This window comes from Salmo salar, chromosome ssa14, assembly GCF_905237065.1.
Source record: "Salmo salar chromosome ssa14, Ssal_v3.1, whole genome shotgun sequence".
In the NCBI taxonomy this organism is placed as follows: Eukaryota; Metazoa; Chordata; class Actinopteri; order Salmoniformes; family Salmonidae; genus Salmo; species Salmo salar.
This window is the reverse complement of record NC_059455.1, coordinates 33834005-33857731: the sequence shown is the minus strand read 5'-3', so window position 1 is coordinate 33857731 and position 23727 is coordinate 33834005. Positions and strand designations below refer to the sequence as shown.

Here is a 23727-nt window from a genome sequence, read left to right as displayed (position 1 = left end):
GTCCTTTGCTGTTGTTCTTGGATTGATTTACACTTTTCGCACCAAAGTACATTAATCTCTAGGAGACAGAACGCGTCTCCTTCCTGAGCGGTATGACGGCTGCGTGGTCCCATGGTGTTTATACTTGTGTACTATTGTTTGTACAGATGAACGTGGTACCTTCAGGCATTTGGAAATTGCTCCCAAGGATGAACCAGACTTGTGGAGGTCTACAATTGTCTTTCTGTGGTCTTGGCTGATTTCTTTTGATTTTCCCATGATGTCAAGCAAAGAGGCACTGAGTTTGAAGGTAGGCCTTGAAATATATTGTAACGGCCGTCGTCAGAAAGAGACCAAGGTGCAGCGCAGGATGTGTTCATCATTAGGAATTTTAATAAATGAAAGAACACTACAAACGAAACACGAAAAGAAACGACAGCCAAACCGTCCTGTCAGGATTAACTCTACACAGAAAACAATCACCCACAAACCCCAAAGGAAAAACAGGCTGCCTATGTATGACTCCCAATCAGCAACAACGAACTACAGCTGTTCCTGATTGAGAGCCACACACGGCCAACCAAAGAAACAAACCAACATAGAAAAATAAACATAGAACGCCCACCCATGGAAAACCCTGGCCTAACCAAAATAGAGAACTAAAAACCCCTCTCTGTGGCCAGGGCGTTACATACATCCACAGGTACACCTCTAATTGACTGAAATTATGTCAATTAGCCTATCAGAAGCTTCTAAAGCCATGATATCATTTTCTGGAATTTTCCAAGCTGTTTAAAGGCACAGTCAACTTAGTATATGTAAACTTCTGACACACTGGAATTGCGATACAGTGAATTATAAGTCAAATAATCTGTCTGTAAACAATTGTTGGAAAAATTACTTGTGTCATGCACAAAGTAGATGTCCTAACCAACTTGCCAAAACTATAGTTTGTTAACAAGAAATTTGTGGAGTGGTTGAAAAACAAGTTTTAATGACTCCAACTTAAGTGTATGTAAACTTCCGATTTCAGATTCTTCAAAGTAGCCACCCTTTGCCTTGATGACAGCTTTGCACACTCTTGGCATTCTCTCAACCAGCTTCATGAGGTAGTCACCTGGAATGCATTTCACTTAACAGGTGCCTTGTTAAAAGTTAATTTGTGGAATTTCTTTCCTTCTTAATGCGTTTGAGCCAATCAGTTGTGTTGTGACAAGGTAGGGGTGGTATACAGAAAAAGCCCTATTTGGTAAAAGACCAAGGCCATATTATGGCAAGAAAAGCTCAAATAAGCAAAGAGAAACGACAGTCCATCATTACTTTAAGACATGAAGGTCAGTCAGTCAGTCATTTCAAGAACTTTGAAAATTTCTTCAAGTGCAGTCGCAAAAACCATCAAGCGCTATGATGAAACTGGCTCTCATGAGGACCGCCACAGGAAATGAAGACCCAGAGTTACCTCTGCTGCAGAGGATAAGTTCATTAGAGTTACCAGCCTCAGAATTTGCAGCCCAAATAAATGCTTCATAGAGTTCAAGTAACAGACACATCTCAACATCAACTGTTCAGAGGAGACTGCAGGAATCAGGCCTTCATGGTAGAATTGCTGCAAAGAAACCACTACTAAAGGACCCCAATAAGAAGAAGATACTTGCTTGGGCCAAGAAACACGAGCAATGGACATTAGACCGGTGGAAATATGTCCTTTGGTCTAATTTGAGATTTTTGTGTCCAAACTGTTGACTGGTACTGTACATACAACATGAAATAATTCAAGGCCGATCAATTTATGCAAATAATGTTTTGTTTCTTGTTACAAAGATCCTTCTTTAAGTTTTTCTGCGATTGTTTTTAGGTTGCTGAACAGTTCGGCAATATTTTCAGCCTTCGGTGGGGTGGGGAGAAGGTGGTGTTTGTGTCTGGGTACAAGATGGTGAAGGATGTTTTGATGACTCAGGGAGATAACTTTTTAGACCGACCTGCATCCCCTCTCTTTAGTGATGTTTTCAAAGACTGTGGTAAGATCGGCTATTTACATTTTCATATATAATTTCACTCACCATTGTTACTGTTTAATTAAAATTATTTTCAAGTAACCATGCATCTCTATTTCAAAAGGAATCTCTGTAAGTAATGGATACAGATGGAGGAGGCAACGGCAGTTCTTGGTGGCCCACCTAAAACACTTTGGTGAGGGGAAGAGAACCCTGGAGCTTCATGTGCAGCAGGAGTGTAGCTTCCTGTGTCAGGCCTTCCAACAGGAAATGGGTGAGCTGCTGTAAACAAACCAATCCCAATTTACAGTGAAAAATATTAAAATACGATTTCTGGTTGTGACTTTACAATACAAATTAAGAGTCTTCAGTGCATTTTCCTTATTCTTGTAACTGTACATTGTGCATTTCAAGTTCTACGTAATACAAAGTTAACAAAGTGTCTACTTAAGAACAGTACTTAAATGTAACCCAACAGGAGGGCCCTTCAACCCCCAACTCATAATAAACAGTGCTGCTGCAAACGGCATTGGATTCTTGGTGTTTGGAAAGCGATTTGACTACAACGCTACAGACTTCCAGAACCGTCTGCGACTGAGCAAGGAGTCCATGCTATTGATAGGCAACCCTCTGGTTCAGGTGGGTTCCCCTGTGCTGATGAGATGATGCAACAAGGCTATAGGAGGAGGATGGGCTCATTGTAATGGCTGGAATGGAATAAATGGAATGGTACCAAACACATCAAACACATGGAAACAACTTGTTTGACTCCGTTCCATTGATTCCATTCCAGCCATTACAATGAGCCAATCCTCCTATTGCTTCTCCCACCAGCCTCCTCTGCTATATGCAGCTCAGTAAAGTGATACACGTATTAGTTGTGTTTACCATACACCATACCTTCTCATTAGCCCCTAGTATACATCTGACATTTTTCTTTGAAGCACAACTTCAGGATATATAATTATCAAATCAAAAATCAAATCAAATGTATTTATATAGCCCTTCTTACATCAGATGATATATCAAAGTGCTGTACAGAAACCCATCCTAAAACCCCAAACAGCAAGCAATGCAGGTGTAGAAGCACGGTGGCTAGGAAAAACTCCCTAGAAAGGCGAAAACCTAGGAAGAAACGTAGAGAGGAACCAGGATATGAGGGGTGGCCAGTCCTCTTCTGGCTGTGCCGGGTGGAGATTATAACAGAACATGGCCAAGATGTTCAAATGTTCATAGATGACCAGCATGGTCAAATAATAGTAATCACAGTGAACAGGTCAGGGTTCCATAGCCGCAGGCAGAACAGCTGAAACTGGAGCAGCAGCACGGCCAGGTGGACTGGGGACAACAAGGAGTCATCATGCCAGGTAGTCCTGAGGCATGGTCCTAGCGCTCAGGTCGTCCGAGAGAGAGAAAGAAAGAAAGTGAGAAAAAGAGAATTAGAGAGAGCATACTTAAATTCACACAGGACACCAGATAAGACAGGAGAAATACTCCAGATATAACAGACCGACCCTAGCCCCCGACACATAAACTACTGCAGCATAAATACTGGAGGCTGAGACAGGAGAAATACTTCAGATATAACAGACTAACCCTAGCCCCCCCGACACATAAACTACTGCAGCATAAATAATTATGTCTCCTTTTTCTCTTAGCTGTATGATGTATTTCCATGGCTGTTCAAGCGTTTGCCTGGGCTGCGTTCTGGTCCCCATGTGACGATTCTTTCCAACTATGCAAAGATTGTGCCATTCCTGAGAAAAGAAATAGAGAAACATAAGAAGGACTGGGATCCCTTTGATCACCGGGACTACATTGACTCCTACATCGGCGAAATAGACAAGGTGATGCCTGTATATCAGTTTGTTTGTCTGTGTATGTACAGTATATTGTCACTTTTATTGCCTGTGCAACATGTTCAGTCATGAAATTAACTTGAATATTGACTTGCCATCTTTAACCTCTCTGGGCTAGGTGGGACGTTTGCATCCCACCCTAGTCAACAGCCAGTGGAATCGCGTGGCGCGAAATACAAATACCTAAAAAATGCTATAACTTCAATTTCTCAAACATATGACTATTTTACACCATTTTAAAGACAAGACTCTCGTTAATCTAACCACATTGTCCGATGTCAAAATGGCTTTACAGCGAAAGCAAAACATTAGATTATGACAGGAGAGTACCCTGCCAAAAATAATCACACAGCCATTTTCAAAGCAAGCATATGTGTCACAAAAACCAAAACCACAGCTAAATGCAGCACTAACCTTTGATGATCTTCATCAGATGACACTCCTAGGACATGATGTTATACAATACATGCATGTTTTGTTCAATCAAGTTCATATTTATATCAAAAACCAGCTTTTTACATTAGCATGTGATGTTCAGAACTAGCATACCCACCGAAAACTTCCGGTGAATTTACTAAATTACGCATGATAAATGTTGACAAAATACATAACAATTATTTTAAGAATTATAGATACAGAACTCCTTTATGCAAACGCTATGTCAGATTTTAAAATAGCTTTTCGGCGAAAGCACATTTTCCTTATTCTTGTAACTGTACATTGTGCATTTCAAGTTCTACGTAATACAAAGTTAACAAAGTGTCTACTTAAGAACAGTACTTAAATGTAACCCAACAGGAGGGCCCTTCAACCCCCAACTCATAATAAACAGTGCTGCTGCAAATGGCATTGGATTCTTGGTGTTTGGAAAGCGATTTGACTACAACGCTACAGACTTCCAGAACCGTCTGCGACTGAGCCAGGAGTCCATGCTATTGATAGGCAACCCTCTGGTTCAGGTGGGTTCCCCTGTGCTGATGAGATGATGCAACAAGGCTATAGGAGGAGGATGGGCTCATTGTAATGGCTGGAATGGAATAAATGAAATGGTACCAAACACATCAAACACATGGAAACAACTTGTTTGACTCCGTTCCATTGATTCCATTCCAGCCATTACAATGAGCCAATCCTCCTATTGCTTCTCCCACCAGCCTCCTCTGCTATATGCAGCTCAGTAAAGTGATACACGTATTAGTTGTGAGTACATAGCTCGGCCATCACAGGCTAGCTAATTTGACACCCACCAAGTTTGGGGCTCACTAAACTCAGAATTACTATTAGAAAAATTGGATTACCTTTGCTGTTCTTCATCAGAATGCATTCCCAGGACTTCTACTTCAACAACAAATGTTGTTTTGGTTCCAAATAATCCATAGTTATATCCAAATACCTCCGTTTTGTTTGTGCGTTCAGGTCACTCTCCGAAGGGTAACGCGCGAGCGCAATTCTAAATATTCCATTACCGTACTTAGAAGCATGTCAAACGCTGTTTAAAATAATTTTTTATGCTATTTTTCTCGTAGAATAGCGATAATATTCCAACCGGGCAACGTTGTATTCATTCAAAGACTGAAAGAAAAAAAATGGAGAAGTCTCGTGAACGCGCATCTCAGTCTCACTGTCCCCAGGCTGACCACTTACAAACTCTGCTGCTGTACTTTGCCCAGAGACAGCAGACACCCCATTCCACTTTCTGGCGGCTTTAGAGAGCCAATAGAAGCCTTAGAAAGTGTCACGTTATAGCACAGATGCTGTATTTTCGATAGAGATGCAACAGAAGGACAACAAATTGTCAGACAGGGCACTTCCTGTATGGAATCTTCTCAGGTTTTGGCCTGCCATATGAGTTCTGTTATACTCACAGACACCATTCAAACAGTTTTAGAAACTTTAGAGTGTTTTCTATCCAAATCTACTAATTATATGCATATTCCCGTTTCTGGGCAAGAGTAGTAACCAGTTTAAATTGGGTACGTTTTTTATCCGGCCGTGAAAATACTGCCCCCTAGCCCATACAGGTTAATGGTCTCAACAGTCATAAAAGCTTTTGACTACTGCCATGGGCCTTTTAGGTACAATATCTGAGACAGTTGATAGCAATGTTTCATCCTGTCCTTGTATTTGATAATACCTCCTTCAGAAGAAGAGGGACATCGAGGCTGGGTTCCATTCAGAGAACTTGGTGTACTGCAGTCTGGACTTGTTTGAGGCTGGAACAGAGACCATCACCAACACTTTACGTTGGGCTCTGCTCTACATGTTGAAGTACCCTGATGTTCAGGGTAGGTATAGTGCTCTATAGAATAGAGTCATACAGTGAGCTCCAAAAGTTTTGAGATAACAACAAAAAATTGTCACTGTTTTGGCTCTGAACTCCAGCACTTTGGACTTCAAACGATATAATTGCTATGAGGTTAAAGTGCAGACTGTCCGCTTTAATTTTAGGGTATTTTCATTCATATCGGGTTAACCGTTTAGAAATTACAACACTCTTCATACATAGTCCCCCCATTTTAGAGGGCCAAAAGTATTGGGAGAAATTCACTTGTGTATTAAAATAATAAAAAGTTAAGTATTTGGTCCCGTATTCATAGCACGCAATAACTACATCAAGCTTGTGACTCTACAAATTTGTTTGATGCATTTGCTGTTCGTTTTGGTTGTGTTTCAGATTATTTTTTGCCCAATAGAAATGAATGGTCAATTCATTTCTATTTCTATTGTGAATAATGATGAGAAAGTTAGACTCACAAATATCATACCCCCAAGACATGCTAACCTCTCACCATTGCAATAACAGGGGAGGCTAGCATTTGTGTGTGTGTGTGTGGGGGGGTATGATATTTGTGCGTCTGCAACGTTCTCACTCATCATTATTCACAATTCATTGAGGAATATCTGTAAGCATGGTAGCATCCACATGAATGTAGACATGTTTAGAAACATATTCTATTCTTATTTACAATAAAAGTGACTCCAAAATTACATAATACATTATTTACCATTAATTTCTATTGGGCACAAAATAATCTGAAACACATCCAAAATAAACAGAAAATGCATCCAACAAATTAGTACAGTCACAATCTTGATGTAGTCATTGCATGCTATGAATATGAGACTAAATACTTAAGTGAATTTCTCATAATACTTTTGGTCCCCTAAACTGGGGGGACTATGTACAAAAAGTGTTGTATTTTTCAAACTGTTCACCCGATATGGATAAAAAATACCCTCAAATTAAAGCCGACAGTCTGCGCTATAACCTCATTGTATCAAATCCAAAGTGCTGGAATACAGAGCCAAAAAAAGGAATAATTATCTCTGTCCCAATACTTTTGGAGCTCACTGTATACAGTATATCCAATTCTTAAAGCTATGCTATACACCAACCAACCTACAAACAGCCTCTGAATAACTAAGCAGCTACAGCCAACCAACAAACAACCACTTTCTGACCAAACAGCACATCAACAAAACTAAGTTGAGTCATAACTGAGTTCTAAGCCATTTGAATCCCTCTTCATCTTCCCAGAGAATGTCCAGGAGGAGATCAAAAGTGTGATTGGCCAGTCTCGCCAGCCCTGCCTTGCTGATAGGGTGAGCATGCCCTACACAGACGCTGTGATCCACGAGACACAGAGAATGGCCAACATACTGCCTCTCAATATCAGGATGTCAAGCAAAGATGCTACCATGGGGGGATATTTCATACCCAAGGTGAGATAGACTGTACAGTATCACCTAAATTCATTTCTCTGTCGGGGAGTTAGAAGATATGCTCATTTGTCCTGAACTTCCGCACTTTCTTTAGTGCTGTTTTAATGCGAGAGCTCTGGTGAATAAAATGTTGTGTATTTGTTACATTATGGAAAATACCACCATCCCATGGAAGTGATGTTTACATTTTTTGTTTGAAGTTCTATGGTTTCAAAAGGTTATTTCAAGCATGCTTTCTCATCATCCCCTCCATAGGGCACTAAAGTGATAGTCAACCTCTCCTCAGTGTTACGTGACCAGTTAGAATGGGAGACGGCAGACCACTTCAACCCACAACACTTCCTGGACGTGCATGGTCACTTCCGGAAAAGAGAGGCTTTTTTCCCATTTTCTGCAGGTCGGTCCCTAGATTCAATTTCATCCGCTCTTGCTCTAAATTCCACCCACATACAATGTAGCTCTACTAACTCTACTCTAGCTTTCACAAAATGGAAAAAACCAGCCTGCCTACAAAGCCTGTGTTATGTGATACAGTAGCAGTAATAATAACTCTGTCCCTGTACCCTGCGTATACCCGTTTCTCTCCCTCTCTCTGCTCCTAGGAAAGAGGGCTTGTCTGGGGCAGTCGCTGGCCCGCATGGAGCTCTTCCTCTTTTTCACCTCCCTCCTCCAGAGGTTCACCATCTCTTCATCCCCTGGAGAGGAACCACCAAGCCTGGAGCCCCAGGGAGTGGCCATCCAGTCCCCTAAACCCTTCACTATCTGTGCCTCCACATGGTGATGGATCACCACCACTTTAGTTCCGTTTTGGAGAAGAAGAGGAATACATTTTATTGTCCATTTTCCTACAGTCCATATGGAAATCTGTCTTTTTGCTTTTAACCCTACCCCCTCCCAAGTCAAACACACACACCCTCGAGGGGTTGGAAGCACAGGGTCAGCCATGGTGCAGCGCCACTGGAGAAGTTTCAGGTTAAGGGCACAACGGCAGTTTGTATGATACACTGACTTACTGAGCACTGTCTGCATGCTTAACATAATGCATACACAGTATTATAGTTACAGTGCCCCCACTTTCTTAAAGGTCCAATGCAGCCATTTTTATCTCAATATCAACTAATTTCTGGGTAACAATTAAGTACCTTACTGTGATTTTTTGTTTTCAATTAAAATGGTGAAAAATAAACATAGCTCCTTAGCAAATAGCAATTTCTCAAGCAAGAATTTTGCTGTTATTGGCAGAGAGGTTCTCTTATTCTCTTTCTTATTGGTCTATTAACTAATTTACTGAATGGTGATGTCACCATGGAAAGCCAAAACTCTCTCCCACCAAAACAGGCTGAAATTTCAGGCGGTCTTTTCAAACAGCTCTCACACTAAAAGGGCATTATCATAATTTTCACAATATCATCCCAACATACATAAATCACATTATTGACTGCAATGGGCCTTTAATAGTTTAATTCAGGGGCGCAAATTTCACTGGGAACAGCTTCAATGTGCCCACATTCTGAAATTACATTTTTGTTCCCCCAGTTTTATCATTGGAATGTGATACAAAATGAGGCAACGGTGTGTTTTAGGACCATGCGGATGCCTCCGAGCGGTCGGATAGACTTTTTGGAGTGTTTATCCGACTGGATAAAAAATATAATAAAAAAAAGTTGTCCCCCCCACTTCTAAAACCAAAGTTGCGCCCCTGGTTTAAGTAATTTGTACTTTGAACCTAACCCTTCTAGCATTTTGAAAATATCCAGTCTTACAGCATTGTTTGATTAAAGTCACAATTCTGTACAACAGAACAAATGTATGTCTTATTTACATTTCATGCTAGTTCATCTCGTGTGATCACTTCAGCTATTCGGACAGCACAAGAATGGGGCTCCACAAACACAGGTGCTCTGGACTTTGGCCATCACTGATCAATCCCATGTGATTCTTCTGTATGGCTCTTTATTGGTTTCTCTCCCTCCAATCAGTTTGATAGTGGAGTTTTGAATCCACCGACCCCAGCAGTCATTGAGGAATCTGTAAGTGGGAAAGAGGGACGGTTTATTCTTTTTAAAAAGCATAACGTCACGGTTTACATTTTTTTTCAAGGATTTTACTTTAACCTTGATCTTCCTTCTGTTTTTAAGCCACCCTCACCATGTTACTCCAGTCTGTGATGGAGGGACTGGACATTAAGGGTATACTGGTGTTCCTCTGCATCTTCTTTCTGGTCACTGACTACCTAAAGAACAGGAAGCCCGCCAACTTTCCTCCAGGACCACGAGCTATGCCTCTCATGGGCAATTTATTTGATATGGATGCTAAACTCCCTCACATGTATCTACACAAGGTGAGAAGGCGTTTACCCTTTCAAGAGCTTTTTATTAGTTGAAAAAATAAAATGAGAGATACTGTGAACACAATGACTAGGTAAGGAAAGTGTATTTCAATCGAGGACAGGCTAACTGAATGAAGAACAGAGACAAAAGGCAAGTATAAACATTTATTAAAATAGTTGGGGAAGGGCCTCGTCTCTGGGGGATTATCCTGAGAGCCAGATGCTTTGATCGCAGGTCGCCATATGTGGGGAAGCTGGCATCGAAACTCAGAATACCTTACTGATAGAACCAACATAAAGTGTCTTAATAGGGTGTTGGGCCACCACGAGCCGCCAGAACAGCTCCAATGTGCCTTGGCATAGATTCTACAAGTGTCTGGAACGCTATAGGAGGGATGCGACACCATTCTTCCATGAGAAATTCCATCATTTGGTGTTGTTGAGGGTGGTGGAAAACGCTGTCTCAGGCACCGCTCCAGAATCTCCAATAAGTGTTCAATTGGGTTGAGATCTGGTGACAGACACACACACACTTTAAACCCCCTATGCTCCTTTGAGACCCCTCTTTCAAAGTCACTGAGATATCTTCTAGCCATGAGGGCCAAAATAATGGGTAACTGGGCTTTTTTTATACTTTTTTTTTAATAGGTTTTTCCTCATTGAGATAACATCTCTTTTCCAAGAGAGACCTGGTCCAATAGCAGCAGGGGAACAATGTTTCAGACAAAACAACTTACATACACTAACACAACATTAAACAAAACTATAAACACACATACAGTACAACAAAAACATTTTATGTTAAAAACACGAAAGTCTTGACTAAAAACAGCTGGCCTAAAAACAATTGCACTCTATGATATATACATCAAATCAAGTGTTTAAACTCCACCAACGAAACTAGATCATCACATTTTAAATGTTCAGGAGAGAATTCCAGGACCATGGAGGTGAGTAACTAAAACTATTTCTACCATGACCTGTTCTAATTTTTGGTACTGTTAGAAGCAAATGAGAGTGGGACCGTAATTGGTATTTATTTACCACCTGACTAAAAAAGAACAGAGATAAAATGGCATTTTACCCAATATGGCCTTATAAATCAGGGTATACCAGTGTTTAAGCCTACGCAAGGTCAATGACGACCAGCCAACAGTGCTGTAGAGATCACAATGATGTGTTAGACGTTTCTGATTTGTCATGAACCTGAGGGCTGATTGATACACTGAATCAAGTGCTCTCAGGGTAGTGGCTGAGGCCTGCATATATATAACATCACTAAAATCTAAAACTGGCAGTAATGTACATCGTACCAGCTCCTTCCTGGCCTCAAAAGAAAAACAAGCCTTATGCCGGTAATAAAAACCTATTTTCAGCATGAGCTTCTGTAACAGTGTAGGTTCCGTCCCTCTCTTTGCCCCAACCTGGGCTCGAACCAGGGACCCTTGCACACATCAACAACTGACACCCCACAAAGCATCGTTACCCATCGCGCCACAAAATCCGCAGCCCTTGCAACGCAAGGGGAAACCCTACTTCAAGTCTCAGAGCGAGTGACGTCACTGATTGAAATGCTATTAGCGCGCACCACCGCTAACTAACTAGCCATTTCACATCGGTTACACTTCCTTATCAAGTTCTCTACATGCACAGTGAAGCTCAGCGTATCATCAACCCACACACCCAAATATTTGTACACTTTAACTTGCTCTATAGTATGTCCAGCCAATGTAGCAATGACATGATTAGTAACATGCCTGGCATTTGAAAATACCATGCATTTTGTTTTACCTGAATTTAGAACCAGCTTTAAAATCATACAGATTCTGTTGTATGATGTTAAATGCTCTTTGGGCATCTTCAAAAGCTAAAGATAAACTACTACCACTTGAATAAAGAACAGTATCATCTGCATAAAAATGAACATCTGCTGTTTCAATAAGATCCCCAATGTTGTTGATATACAAAATGAACAACAGTGGGCCCAAATTGGAACCTTGCGGAACACCTGAGCGCACCTCTATGGACTCAGATTTACAACCATCCGCCATTACACATTGTGTACGGTTTGATAAGTAATTTATAAACCAATCTAGAGCATGACCAGTAATTCCACAACATTTTAACCTTTGCACTAACACAGCATGGTCCACAGTGTCAAAAGCCTTCGACAAATCAATAAAGACAGACGCACAATGTAACTTCTTATCAAGAGCACAGTGGATGTCATTTAAAACCTTCAATGTTGCTGAGACAGTGCTGTGGCCAGACCTAAAACCTGATTGCATTCCATTTAAGATGTTGTTTTCTTGGAAGTAGGCCTTTAGCTGCCTACTAAGGACTCCAGTACCTTTGACAGTACAGACAATTTTGATATGGGTCGATAGTTGTCAAGTAGCGAAGGATCTCCACCTTTCAGGAGAGGCAGTACAAAAGCAGATTTCCATAACTTGGGGATTTCCTTAACATAAAGCGCGAGGTTAAAAATACATGTTAAGGGGGAGCAATGATGTCTGCAGCTAGGTGTAGGAAGCAGGGTCTAGTTCATCAGGGCCATGGGGATTTTTTCCATCAATTTCTTTCAGGGCTTTACACACTTCTGAAACAGAGAAGGATGAAAAGGAGAACCTGGTGAAGGAGTATACAGGGATGTCAGGTAAATTCATAAGGGGCACAATTATACCTTTGACCTTTTCAAATAAACTGCCTTTATCTAAAAAAATGCTGATTCAAGGCTTTCAGAATGGAGGTTCTCTCAGTTACAATCTGTGTGTCTACCAACAATTATTTAGGAAGCTGTGTATCTTTTTTGCACTCCAAACCCTTCACAACTTGCCAACATTTGGATGGATTATTTAAATTATGTGAAGTAGATTTCAGGTAGTGGTTGGCTTTCAATTTACGGATCATAGCCACACCCATATTTCGAAGACGTTTAAAAGCCATCCAATCATCTGCCAAATCAGTCCCTCTTGATTTAGCCCACATAGCATTTCGTTCCCTTATGATTTAAGTTCCTTAGTAAACCAAGGGTTCTCTCTGCCATTAATCCTGAATTTTTTTAAAAGGGACATGCCTATTGCATACATCCTGGAATGCGTTGTGGAAGTAAGAAAAGGCTAGTTCAACATCAGGGATTAATTCCATTATATTCCATTCAATGCTAGATATATAATGTAAAAAACCTTGAATATCAAACCGCTTCCAGTTTCTTTTCGTAATGACACGTGGAGATTTAGGAATTTTACCATCTCTTACACAGACAATAGCACGGTGATCACTTATGTTATTTGCAAAAATACCAGAAGCATTAAAACAATGAGTATTGGTTAAGATCAAATCAAAGAGGATATTTTATATTCAACCTAGTTACACTGTTGACAATCTGAGTGAGATTATAGGTATTGCATAGGATTTTGAGTTGATCAGAGCTAGATGTTAATCAATCCTGATTCAGATCACCCATCAGGACAAACTCAGAATTGACATTCTGTGATAGGAATTCGAAAATACAATCCAGAGAGCCAACAGTAGCAGATGGAGGTCTATAACAACAAGATACAACAATATTTAAAGATGAGCCAAGGTTTAGGTTCAAAGACAGATATTCAAATTGCTTAGGTTTAGAAACAGAAGTCAGAACGACCACCGAGAACTTGTCTTTTATGTATACAGCAACACCACCACCCGTAGATTTACGATCTGTACGAAAAACATTGTAACCATTTATGCCAATATTTTTGTCTGTAACAGGTTTTTTAAATCAGGTTACAGAAAGCATAAATACATCAGGGTCGGCAGTTTTTATCCATATATTCACAAAATCAAGCTTCGGCAGAAGACTGCTTACATTCATATGAAAAAACTTCAGGCCACTCTGACTACTTAATTCGGCAGGGGTAACAATATCAGGACCTGGGTTAGACTGCACATTTTCAGACAATAGAAGCAGCAAGATAATGGAAAGTCTAGATCGAGGGTTACAACATTTGGATTGACAGACAGCACTTGAACGAGAATCCATAGTCACCAGAGTCTTTAACGTAACATATTTCAGGAGATGTGTAAAGTCCAGAGGCATGGTTAAATACCAAGAGAACAGTCCTGACATGTAAACGCAAGAGTCTGATTTCTCCAATATTGTTTGGGAGAAATGTGCATAGTTCTCACGTGCATTTCCGGAGCAAGCGTGGGGTTTCTCACAATACTCGAGGGAGAAACAATCATATATTTCCTCATTCACAGTGCAACGGGCTCTAAAAATATCGGCAAAATTGTAAAAGCCCAACAAAATGAACAACAGCATCATGTTTGTTTATTGCCCTAAAAGTCACTCATCTAATAGTCCAACCACTGATCAATAAAAAGTCAGCGATGTATGCGTATGTGAGAGAGAGAGCGAGTTTACTGAAACATTCTCATTTAAAACTCACCACCCCCCCTTAAAAATTAAACCAAAAATACATCCCGTAATGCATACATGTACCATACTCACCTTTCCAGCTACCACATGATACAAACCAACATCACAATACTCAAAACAATACCCACTCCTACAACCGTATATCCAAAACATCTTCCCCAGCTATACAGACAGCCCCCCCAACACACCATATCTCCACACTTTTTATCATTTTATAGAACTCACACTCAACCCTAAGGCGCGCAGAGACCATCCCATTAAACAATAGTAAAGGGTCTGTTATCCCCCTACCTTTGACCCTGTTCCTCCTTGTTAGCCAAATAGCTAACTTTGCCTGAGCAAACAGAAAATTCAACAAAACACATTTTCCCTTCTCCTTACTTGAATACCTGTATCCCATTATAAACACCCCAACAGTAAAGACCACCCCCAACCTCTCACACAGACATTCCAACAGAGACATTAGTGACATTAACCTAGTGCACACAGAAAACACATGAATCACAGTTTCTTTCATTTTACAGAAAGGACACCCCTGCCCGATTCCCGGTTCAACCCGTGCCAGCCAGCTGTTAGTGGCCAGGGCTCCATGAAGGACCCTCCACTGGAGGTCCCCTGACCTCTTTGGTACTGGGGGTTTGTAGAGCCCCCTCCATCTAAAACCCACCATACTCTCTGCCCCACATACCCCCTGCCACTGATGCGCCTTCACTCCTGTTAGGCTCCTAATATTCCTAACCTTAACGCAGAGGTTGTAGAGGGCTTTACCTCCCACCCCTTCAAACTCCCCCAGGCTCGGAGTGTTAAGATCTAACAAGTCCTCCAGACCCCCTTGCCAGTCTCCAGTCTCTGCCGTCACCTGCAGTGGCGGAAAACCTGGTGGCCCCTCTCCCTTTGGCTGCTCAAACATCCCCCTTACCGGCTCAGACAGTGCCTCCTGGACCTCCTCCAGGAATCCCTCCAGCAGCCTAAGAGACGTTATTCCTGTTTGCTGTGCCAAGACTTCCGGGCTTTTCCACCCCTCCTCTCCCAGCAGTCTCAGGTCACCCAGCCTTTGTACACCCCCTGCCATCAGTTGCCTCTGCAGGGTGGCCGACAGGACCGATCGCAAAGGAATGGCTGGGTTGTGGAATATAGGCTCCTCCCACACCCACAGCCCAGGCTCCACACCCCCTTCTCGTATGTGCCTTAGCAGCTGCCAGGCCCTCAGCATTGCAGAGTAAAAATCTGAGAGACCTGCTGTACTCAGCCTCTCCAGCTTCATGAGGAACAGCTGCCGGTCCAACCCTAATCCGCCAGCTCTCCTCAGCAGCGCGCATGCTGGTTCCCTCCAGCCAACATCAGTATGGTACAGCAGTCTCTGCACCGCCTTTAGCTGGAAAGCAGCCATCCTGCTCTCCAGTTCCACCAGGCCCTGTCCTCCTTCGTGGACGGTCATGTACAACACTGCCGCCCTCAGCCAGTGATGGCCCGACCAGAAGAAGTCCACCAGCTTGCGTTGCAGGTCTGCGAGCAGACCGGCGGGGGGGGGGGGGTTGAGGACAGCCAGTTTATGCCACAGGGAAGATGTCACCAGATTGTTAATTATCAGCACCCTCCCTCTATATGACACTTGGGACAGGAGCCACCTCTACCTGGCCAGTCTTGACACCACTGCCTGTGACAGCCCCTCCCAGCTCTTCCTGACCCACTTCTCGGAGCCCAGGTACACCCCCAACACTAAGCCCTTCACAACCCCACTGCAAACCCCCTGGAAGCAGAGGAGGAGCCCTATCCCCCCATGCCCCACATAACAGAGCTTTGCTCTTGCCCCAGTTCACCTTAGCTGATGAAGCTCCCTCGTACACCTTCAGACTGGTCTCTAGTGCCTGCATATCCTGACCATCCCTGACCATCACAGAAACATCATCTGCATACGCTGACACTGCTATTCCTGTCACCATTTCCATGCCTGTCCAGCACACTCCCTGCAGCCTCCTGAGTAGCAGTCCTAAAAAAGGCTCAATGGCTAGTGTGTATAACTGCCCAGAGAGGGCATCCTTGTCTAATCCCCCGTCTCACCCAGACTGGCCTACTGAGCCCCCCTTCCACATTAACCATACATGACGCCCCATTATACAACAGCTTCACACATGTCAAAAAAAACTCTTCCCAAACATCACATTAAACAGATAGTCATGGTCCACTCTATCAAAAGCCTTCTCTTGATCTAAAGAGACCAGTCAAAAGTTCACATTAGAACCTCTCGACAAGTCCAACATGTCCCTAATTAAGAACAAGTTGTCCGTGATTGAGCGTCCCGGTACACAATATGTTTGGTTCTTATGTACTATCGAGTCCAAATGGGACTTCAGTCTGTTAGAGAGGACCTTGGCAAATATCTTGTAGTCCGCACAGAGTAATGCCACAGGCCTCCAGTTCACACAAGTCCCCTTTTTTGGGCAGGAGAGTCAGAGCCGCCCGACGGCAGCTCATCGGTAACTCTCCTACCCCGACGCACTCACGCAAAAGAAGTCCTGTCCAATTATTCCCCAGAATTTTTTATAAAACTCCACTGGGAGTCCATCAACCCCCGGTACACGACCGGGGACACCTGGGTTACGGCCTCTGCCAGTTCATGGGACAACAGAGGAATGTCATTTTCATCCCTCTGTGCCAGAGAGAGCTTAGGGAGTCCTGCGAACAAGACCTGAGCGTACAAAGGATCACACACTTCTGCCCTATACAACTCAATATAAAACTCCACAGTCCGCTCCCGCATCTCACCCACCACAGAGGTCACCCGCCCATCAGACAGCCGTAGACAATGCATACCCTTGGCTTCACTGCTCTGTCTTTCCAAACCAAAGAAGAAGGAGCTGGGAGCATCCATCTCCTTGAGCATGGAGAATCTAGCTCTTACAAGTGCTCCCTTTGCTTTAACCTGGAAAAAACTGCCCAGGGCCCTGCGTAATTCAGCTAAATTAGCCTGGAGGCCTACATTGCCTTGCCCCACCATCTGTACCTCCATCTCGCTAATACACCGCTCTAGTTCCCCCAATACTCTCCTAGCCTCTGAGGATGAGAGAGCTGTGTACTGTTGACAGAAAAGCCAAATTTGGATCCCACCATTGACTCAGACTCATACTCCTCTCTTCGCTGCCTCCACCTTTCCCAGAAGGTCTGGAAACCTGCGCAAAAAGTGGCATCTTGTAAGAGCTTTACATTGAACTTCCAATAGGATGCCTGCTGGGGCCCTGGTGAAATAGACAGCCGAGCCATGGTTATGTGATAATCCGAAAACCCCACTGGGAGAATGGTAGCGCCCAACAGCCTATTGCTCCGATTCCTAGACATATAAAAATGATCAAGTCGGGCTGCACTCACCCTAGCCCCAAAAACCTTCACCCATGTGTACTGTCTTGTGTTTGGATGTTTAGTTCTCCAAACATCCACTAGGTCAAACTGATTAATAATGTCCCTTAACACTCCCACTGACACTGAATGAGGCTCCTCCCCATTTCTGTCTTTTGTCAAATCCATTGTACAGTTCCAGTCCCCTCCGACCACCAGCGTCTCCTCAGGCGCTACCTGTGAGAGTTCCTGTCTAAGACTCCCAAATAGAACCCCTCTTTCTCTCCCTGTGTTAGGCGCATACACATTTATAAAGACAAAACCCATGTTGTTAATTTCTGCTTTAACAACAAGGAGCCTACCCCTACACACCTCCTTTGAGGAGCAAATTTTTACAGACAGACCCGGTGCAAAAAGGACTGCCACTCCTGCACTAAGATTTGTCCCATGGCTCAACACACTTGCCCCTTTCCACCAGAGCCCCCAATCGACTTCATTCAACACATCGCTATGTGTTTCCTGCAGAAACAGCACCTGTACTTTTTTTGTTTTACATATTCACCCAACACGCTCCTCTTTCCCGCATCTCTGGCACCATTTACATTGAGCGAGCCTATCTGTAGAGTCTCCATAAGAAGTGGGAGAAAAGCCAGCAGAGAAAAAGACCAATAGCAAAGCTCAAAAAGCCCCAGTGTCAGAAAGAAGTTATACATCTAAACAGTGTCTGAAGGTAAACCCTTACGCACTGTTGTGACCCACTTCCTCAACCTAAACCGTTTCCTGGGTGAGAGGACACCATGCCCCTCATTTTTTACAGCATGTTGTACTGATCGTACAAACTTTCTTGGATCAGAGAAGAAAGCCTCAAGATTAACTTTTTTCCCTTTGGTCTCATTCAGGAACCTTGTCAGTTCTCTCAATGTATACTTAGATCCCTCTGCTTGACTGGCTGTCAGCTCCAGGCCCATTGAAGAGGAGTCTGAAAAAAATAACTCCTCATCCTCTTCCTCAGACTCACTTTCCTCCTCATCTCTATCTCCCACCCTGAACACTTGCCCTTCCTCTCTGGTCAGGGCATCCCCCCCAGCAACAGGCAAAGTTTCCATGGTGCCTTTGACCACACCTTTTTTCCTTTTCCGCTTGACACCTTCATCCCCCCTAGTCTCTTACACTTCCCCACTATACTCTCCTCATCCACTAGCATAACCTGACTAGACCCAGCATCATCTACACCCCCCTCCATAGCATGACTAGGCCCAGCCTCAGCTACCCCACCCTCCATAGCATAACTAGGCCCAGCCTCAGCTGCCCCACCATCTCTAGCCTGACTAGACCCAGCCTCAGCTACCCCACCATCTCTAGCCTGACTAGACCCAGCCTCAGCTACCCCACCATCTCCAGCCTGACTAGACCCAGCCTCCGCTACCCCACCATCTCCAGCCTGACTAGACCCAGCCTCCGCTACCCCACCATCTCTAGCCTGATTAGACCCAGCCTCAGCTACACCACCATCTCTAGCCTGACTAGGCCCAGCCTCATCTACACCACCATCCCTGGCATGACTAGGCCCAGCCTCATCTACACCACCATCCCTGGCATGACTAGGCCCAGCCTCATCTACACCACCATCCCTGGCATGACTAGGCCCAGCCTCATCTACACCACCATCCCTGGCATGACTAGGCCCAGCCTCATCTACACCACCATCCATGGCATGACTAGGCCCAGCCTCATCTACACCACCATCCCTGGCATGACTAGGCCCAGCCTCTGCTGTCTGCATCTCATTGCCCCCTGCACTTTGACCTCGATTTCCCCCACTGGCACTTTTACCCTCACCTTGTCTACGGCCTTTATGTGGGCACGCAAAGCTCTTATGCCCCAAATCCCCACACTCAAAACACCGTAGACTGTCTGTACTGGCAAACCCTGCATAGAGCCCCTCCCCATGCCTCACTTTAAACTGCACATTTAGCTGTTGCTCATTGTTATTCAGGAACATGAACACTTGCCTTCGGAACGAAACAACGTGCTTAACGGCATCTGCCTGAAAACCTGCCGACAGTGCAGGAAAACCGCTAGCAAACTTACCAAAACGACACAGCTCTTTCCTGATTTGATCGTCCGTAACAAACGGAGGCAAATTTGCAACAACCACTCTTGTCGAAGGGGTAGAGAGGGGCGAAACTGTCACCAACACATCCCTTACAAAAATTCCGCTAGCAATTAGTCTACCAACCAAATTAGCTCTTTTCATGAACACAACCACAGCTTTTTTCATTCTAGAAGCAGAATGTATAAATTCAGCTCCTACCTGTTCACCGACCGCGAGCAGAACCTCCACCTTAACTCCATTCTCAGGAACACACCTGAATCCATGCCGTATCGACAGCGTCTCCTCCACGCTAGGCTGAGAAGCCATCGCGCACACCACACCTTCCAAACCCCAGGAAACTCTGTCCTCTTCCACCCTAACTTTGTAAAAAAGACTGTGGATACCGCTAAAACAAATATTGCGTTAACCGTACACCATAGAAAAGAAAAGACCAAGAAATGAATCTAGAAAGTTAGTTAGGACAGAGCCCTCCACACCAAACACTCAAAACTCCAAAAAACTCCCAGCATGCACTGCAAGAGCGAGCGAGAGAGATCAGTTCTCTGGCCAACAGCGCACATGTATCACACTGTATTGACGTGAAATGGAACCGCTGGCCAAATGATCAAACAGTGAGTTCTCATTAATGGAAGGAAAACAAATGTCTCTAAAACGATTTTCTTTGCTCATCATGTTGTTGGCCCTAAGCATGATGGGATGTTAATTGCTTAATTAACTCAGGAACCACATCTGTGTTGAAACACCTGCTTTCAATATACAGTACTTTGTATCCTTCATTTAATCAAGTGTTTCCTTTATTTTGGCAGTTACCTGTACTTTATCAACTACATTATAAAGAATCTATAAATCCACACTGAAGGTACCACATTTCACCTGGTCGTAATACAGTAAACAGCAATTAGACATAAACGACAGTAAAGCACCCAAGCTAACTGGCTAAAGTTGTCTAGCTTGCTAGCTACTTCCAGACACAAATGAGAGAACACCTCACTTGCCCTAATATAGCTGGTTAGGGTGTTTTCATGTTATCCAGAGCTTTGGTGACTAACTGTGCTGCTGACAACAATTTAATAGCGCTTTTTGCCGACGTTTACTGATACCGGCCATATTCAAAGGGTGTTGAGTGTTCGTAAATTCAACAGTTATTCTGCACTCTGACACACTCAGACGAGAGTGCTCTGAAATCGGAGTAGATAGCCAAAGCGAATTTACGAACGCACCCGAATGAACAATGTCCATTGAGAACACAAAACAATTATACGTGGATGTTGATTAAGGCAGCCCCCCGCACCTCTCTGATTCAGAAGGGTTAAATGCGGACGACACAGTTCAGTCGAAGGCATTCAGTTGTACAACTGACTAGGTATCCCCCTTTCCCTTCCCTTATTCCACATTTTGTTACGTAACAGCCTTATTCTAAAATTGATTAAATTATTTTTTCCCCTCATCTATCTACACACAATACCGCATAATGACAAAGTGAAAACAGGTTTTTAGACATTTTTGTAAATGTATTAAAAATAAAAAAATTAAATACCTTATTTACTTAAGTATTCAGACCCTTTGCTATGAGACTCGCAATTGAGCTCAGGTACATCCTGTTTCCATTGATCATCCTTGAGATGTTTCTACAACTTGATTGAAGTCCAGCTATGGTAAATTCAATTGATTGGACACGATTTGGAAAGGCACAGACCTATCTATATAAGATCCCAAAGTTGACAGTGCATGTCAGAGCAAACACAGTGGCCTCCATCATTCTTAAATGGAGTAAGTTTGGAATCACCAATACTCTTCCTAGAGCTGGCCGCCTGGCCAAAAAGAGCAATCGGGGGAGAAGGGCCTCGGTCAGGGAGGTGACCAAGAACCCGATGGTCACTCTGATAAAGGACACCTAAAGGACTGTCAGACCATGAGAAACAAGATTCTCTGGTTTGATGGAACCAAGATTGAACTCTTTGGCCTGAATGCCAAGCGTCACGTCTGGAGGAAACCTGGCACCATCCCTACGGTGAGGCATGGTGGTGGCAGCATCATGCTGTGGGGATGTTTTTCAGCGGCAGGGACTGGGACACTAGTCAGGATTGAGGGAAAGGTGAATGGAGCAAAGTACAGAGAGATCCTTGATTAAAAACCTGCTCCAGAGCACTCAGGACCTCAGACTGGGGTGAAGGTTCACCTTCCAACGGACAACGACCCTAAGCACACAGCCAAGACAACGCATGAGTGGCTTCAGGACAAGTCTCTGAATGTTCTTGAGTGGCTCAGCTAGAGCCCGGACTTGAACCTGATCGAACATCTCTGGAGAGACCTGAAAATAGCTGTGCAGCGACGCTACCCATCCATCCTGACAGACCTTGTGCGGATCTGCAGAGAAGAATGGGAGAAACTCCCCATATACTACTGATCATGATGAGGATGATTATAAGGTCCTGCTGTATTTGGTGTGAAGGGTACTATGGTGGTGTTCCTCCTCTCCTCTGTATTGGCTGATCAGAATGAATGGAAGACGCCAGACAGCTTCGAACCTGAGAACTTCCTGGTGGCTGATGGGAAATTTGTGAGGAAGGAGGCTTTCACGACCTTTGCTGCAGGTACTTATACATTAAGCCTTCTTCTGGACTAAAACCCACACTCATTGGAGTATCTCTATTGAAAGTGTGTTTTAGTCCAGCAATATGTCTTAATAATATGCGTCCAGGAAAGAGTCAGGCACTGAAAGATACATGCATGTTGCTGATACAATTGCACACATAGACCTGGGCCTCATAGACACAATCCATTGGATACAGCAGCACGTTTCTGTGCAGATTGGAGTTTTCCTTATTCCATCTCATTCCAACCAATCATATGAATTCCAACCAATCACCCTAAGCAGAGCTGCCCTCAGAACAAGATGGAATAAGAAAAACTGAACTTGTGGGTGTGTTTTTGTGTTACACTCTAGGGAAGAGGGTGTGTCGAGGGAACAACTGCCCCGGATGGAGCTCTTCCTCTTCTTCACCACCCTGCTCCAGAAGTTCAACATCTCCTCCCCAGAGGAAGTGGAGTCCAGTCTGAACACCGAGGTTGGGGGCACTAATGCACCGCTTCCTTTCTAAATCTGTGCATGCACTTGATGAGCCTCCTCTTGCTTATGCAGTAAAGCTGCCTAAAACCCTGAGGGAATGTGCCCCCACCCTATGGGAATTTGAAAAACTACAAATACATTTACACCAAACTGAAATCTTTGACTATGATGAAGGTTAAATAAAATAAATCAGGAGAAGGAAGGGGGTGTCAGGATTAGGATATGTTGGTTTAGTGAAATCATTATGATGGTTTACTTTTTGCAATAGACTACCACACTTTAAGTATTTTGTGTGCATTCCCATGTTTGTCTTTTCATGAACAATTTCTCATAACCTACCTCAGTGCTTATAACATACGCCACGTGTCGCTGTTGAGCTCTGCGTCTATTGCAGTCCAGCTGATCGTCGCCATCTTGATTCAGACATAAACAACACCCAAGAGTTGCGATCTTTATAGCTCAGTCACAGATAGAGCAATGCAAGGTTTAGTTATAAAAATCGTTGGCTCAGTGGTTGCGATGGCAATTTGATGGTGTTGGTATCTTCAGGACAAAAATCAGGAATTATCCTTGTCATTGGGAAAACGTCAACAAACTCGTGGGCGATTGAGGCATTTTAAAGGCTATGGGTGGTCTGTCCAGAACTAAACATGGCGATACGTCTGTTTTTTACTTGCGCTAACCAGTAGTAAGAAAGACCTTTCTTGTATTGTGTGTCGTCAGCTGATTATTGCTGCTAGCAGCCAGAGTTTGTTTGTAGGGGGATGATACCATGACAACGGTGTGACTGACATCAGCACACATTTTTGAAGAGTTATTGCACAGCGACGATATTTATTTTACCCTGAAACGTCACCATAGTTATTCTCTAATTTACCAGTCGAAATGTGGTTAGTTATCT

General features: G+C 43.5%; 2 protein-coding genes and 1 long non-coding RNA gene across 4 annotated transcripts in view; 2 read left to right on the top strand and 1 right to left on the bottom strand.

Annotated features, from left to right (window-relative positions):
- LOC106569401 (cytochrome P450 2J2) overlaps positions 1-9357 on the top strand; it is a 15976-nt gene extending 6619 nt beyond the window's left edge. Inside the window, exons 2-9 of one of the 2 annotated variants that reach the window (XM_014140737.2) lie at positions 1835-1997; positions 2098-2247; positions 2452-2612; positions 3632-3820; positions 5979-6117; positions 7371-7555; positions 7811-7952; positions 8158-9357. In XM_014140737.2, coding sequence (XP_013996212.2) covers positions 1835-1997; positions 2098-2247; positions 2452-2612; positions 3632-3820; positions 5979-6117; positions 7371-7555; positions 7811-7952; positions 8158-8336 — 1308 coding nt within the window. In that variant the 3' untranslated portion in view covers positions 8337-9357. Of the gene's footprint in view, positions 1-1834; positions 1998-2097; positions 2248-2451; positions 2613-3631; positions 3821-5975; positions 6118-7370; positions 7556-7810; positions 7953-8157 lie in introns of both variants that reach the window. The other variant, XM_014140736.2, reaches the window with a different exon arrangement.
- LOC106569404 (uncharacterized) lies at positions 3561-23443 on the bottom strand. The gene is made up of 3 exons (XR_001320490.2): positions 23166-23443; positions 9378-9583; positions 3561-3730 (listed from the first exon to the last, which is right to left on the bottom strand). It is a non-coding gene; the product is annotated as an uncharacterized lncRNA (long non-coding RNA).
- fzr1b (fizzy/cell division cycle 20 related 1b) overlaps positions 23225-23727 on the top strand; it is a 7906-nt gene continuing 7403 nt past the window's right edge. The window contains exon 1 of the mRNA XM_014140738.2: positions 23225-23514. The gene's annotated coding sequence lies outside the window, so the exon portion shown is untranslated. The remainder of the gene's footprint in view (positions 23515-23727) is intronic.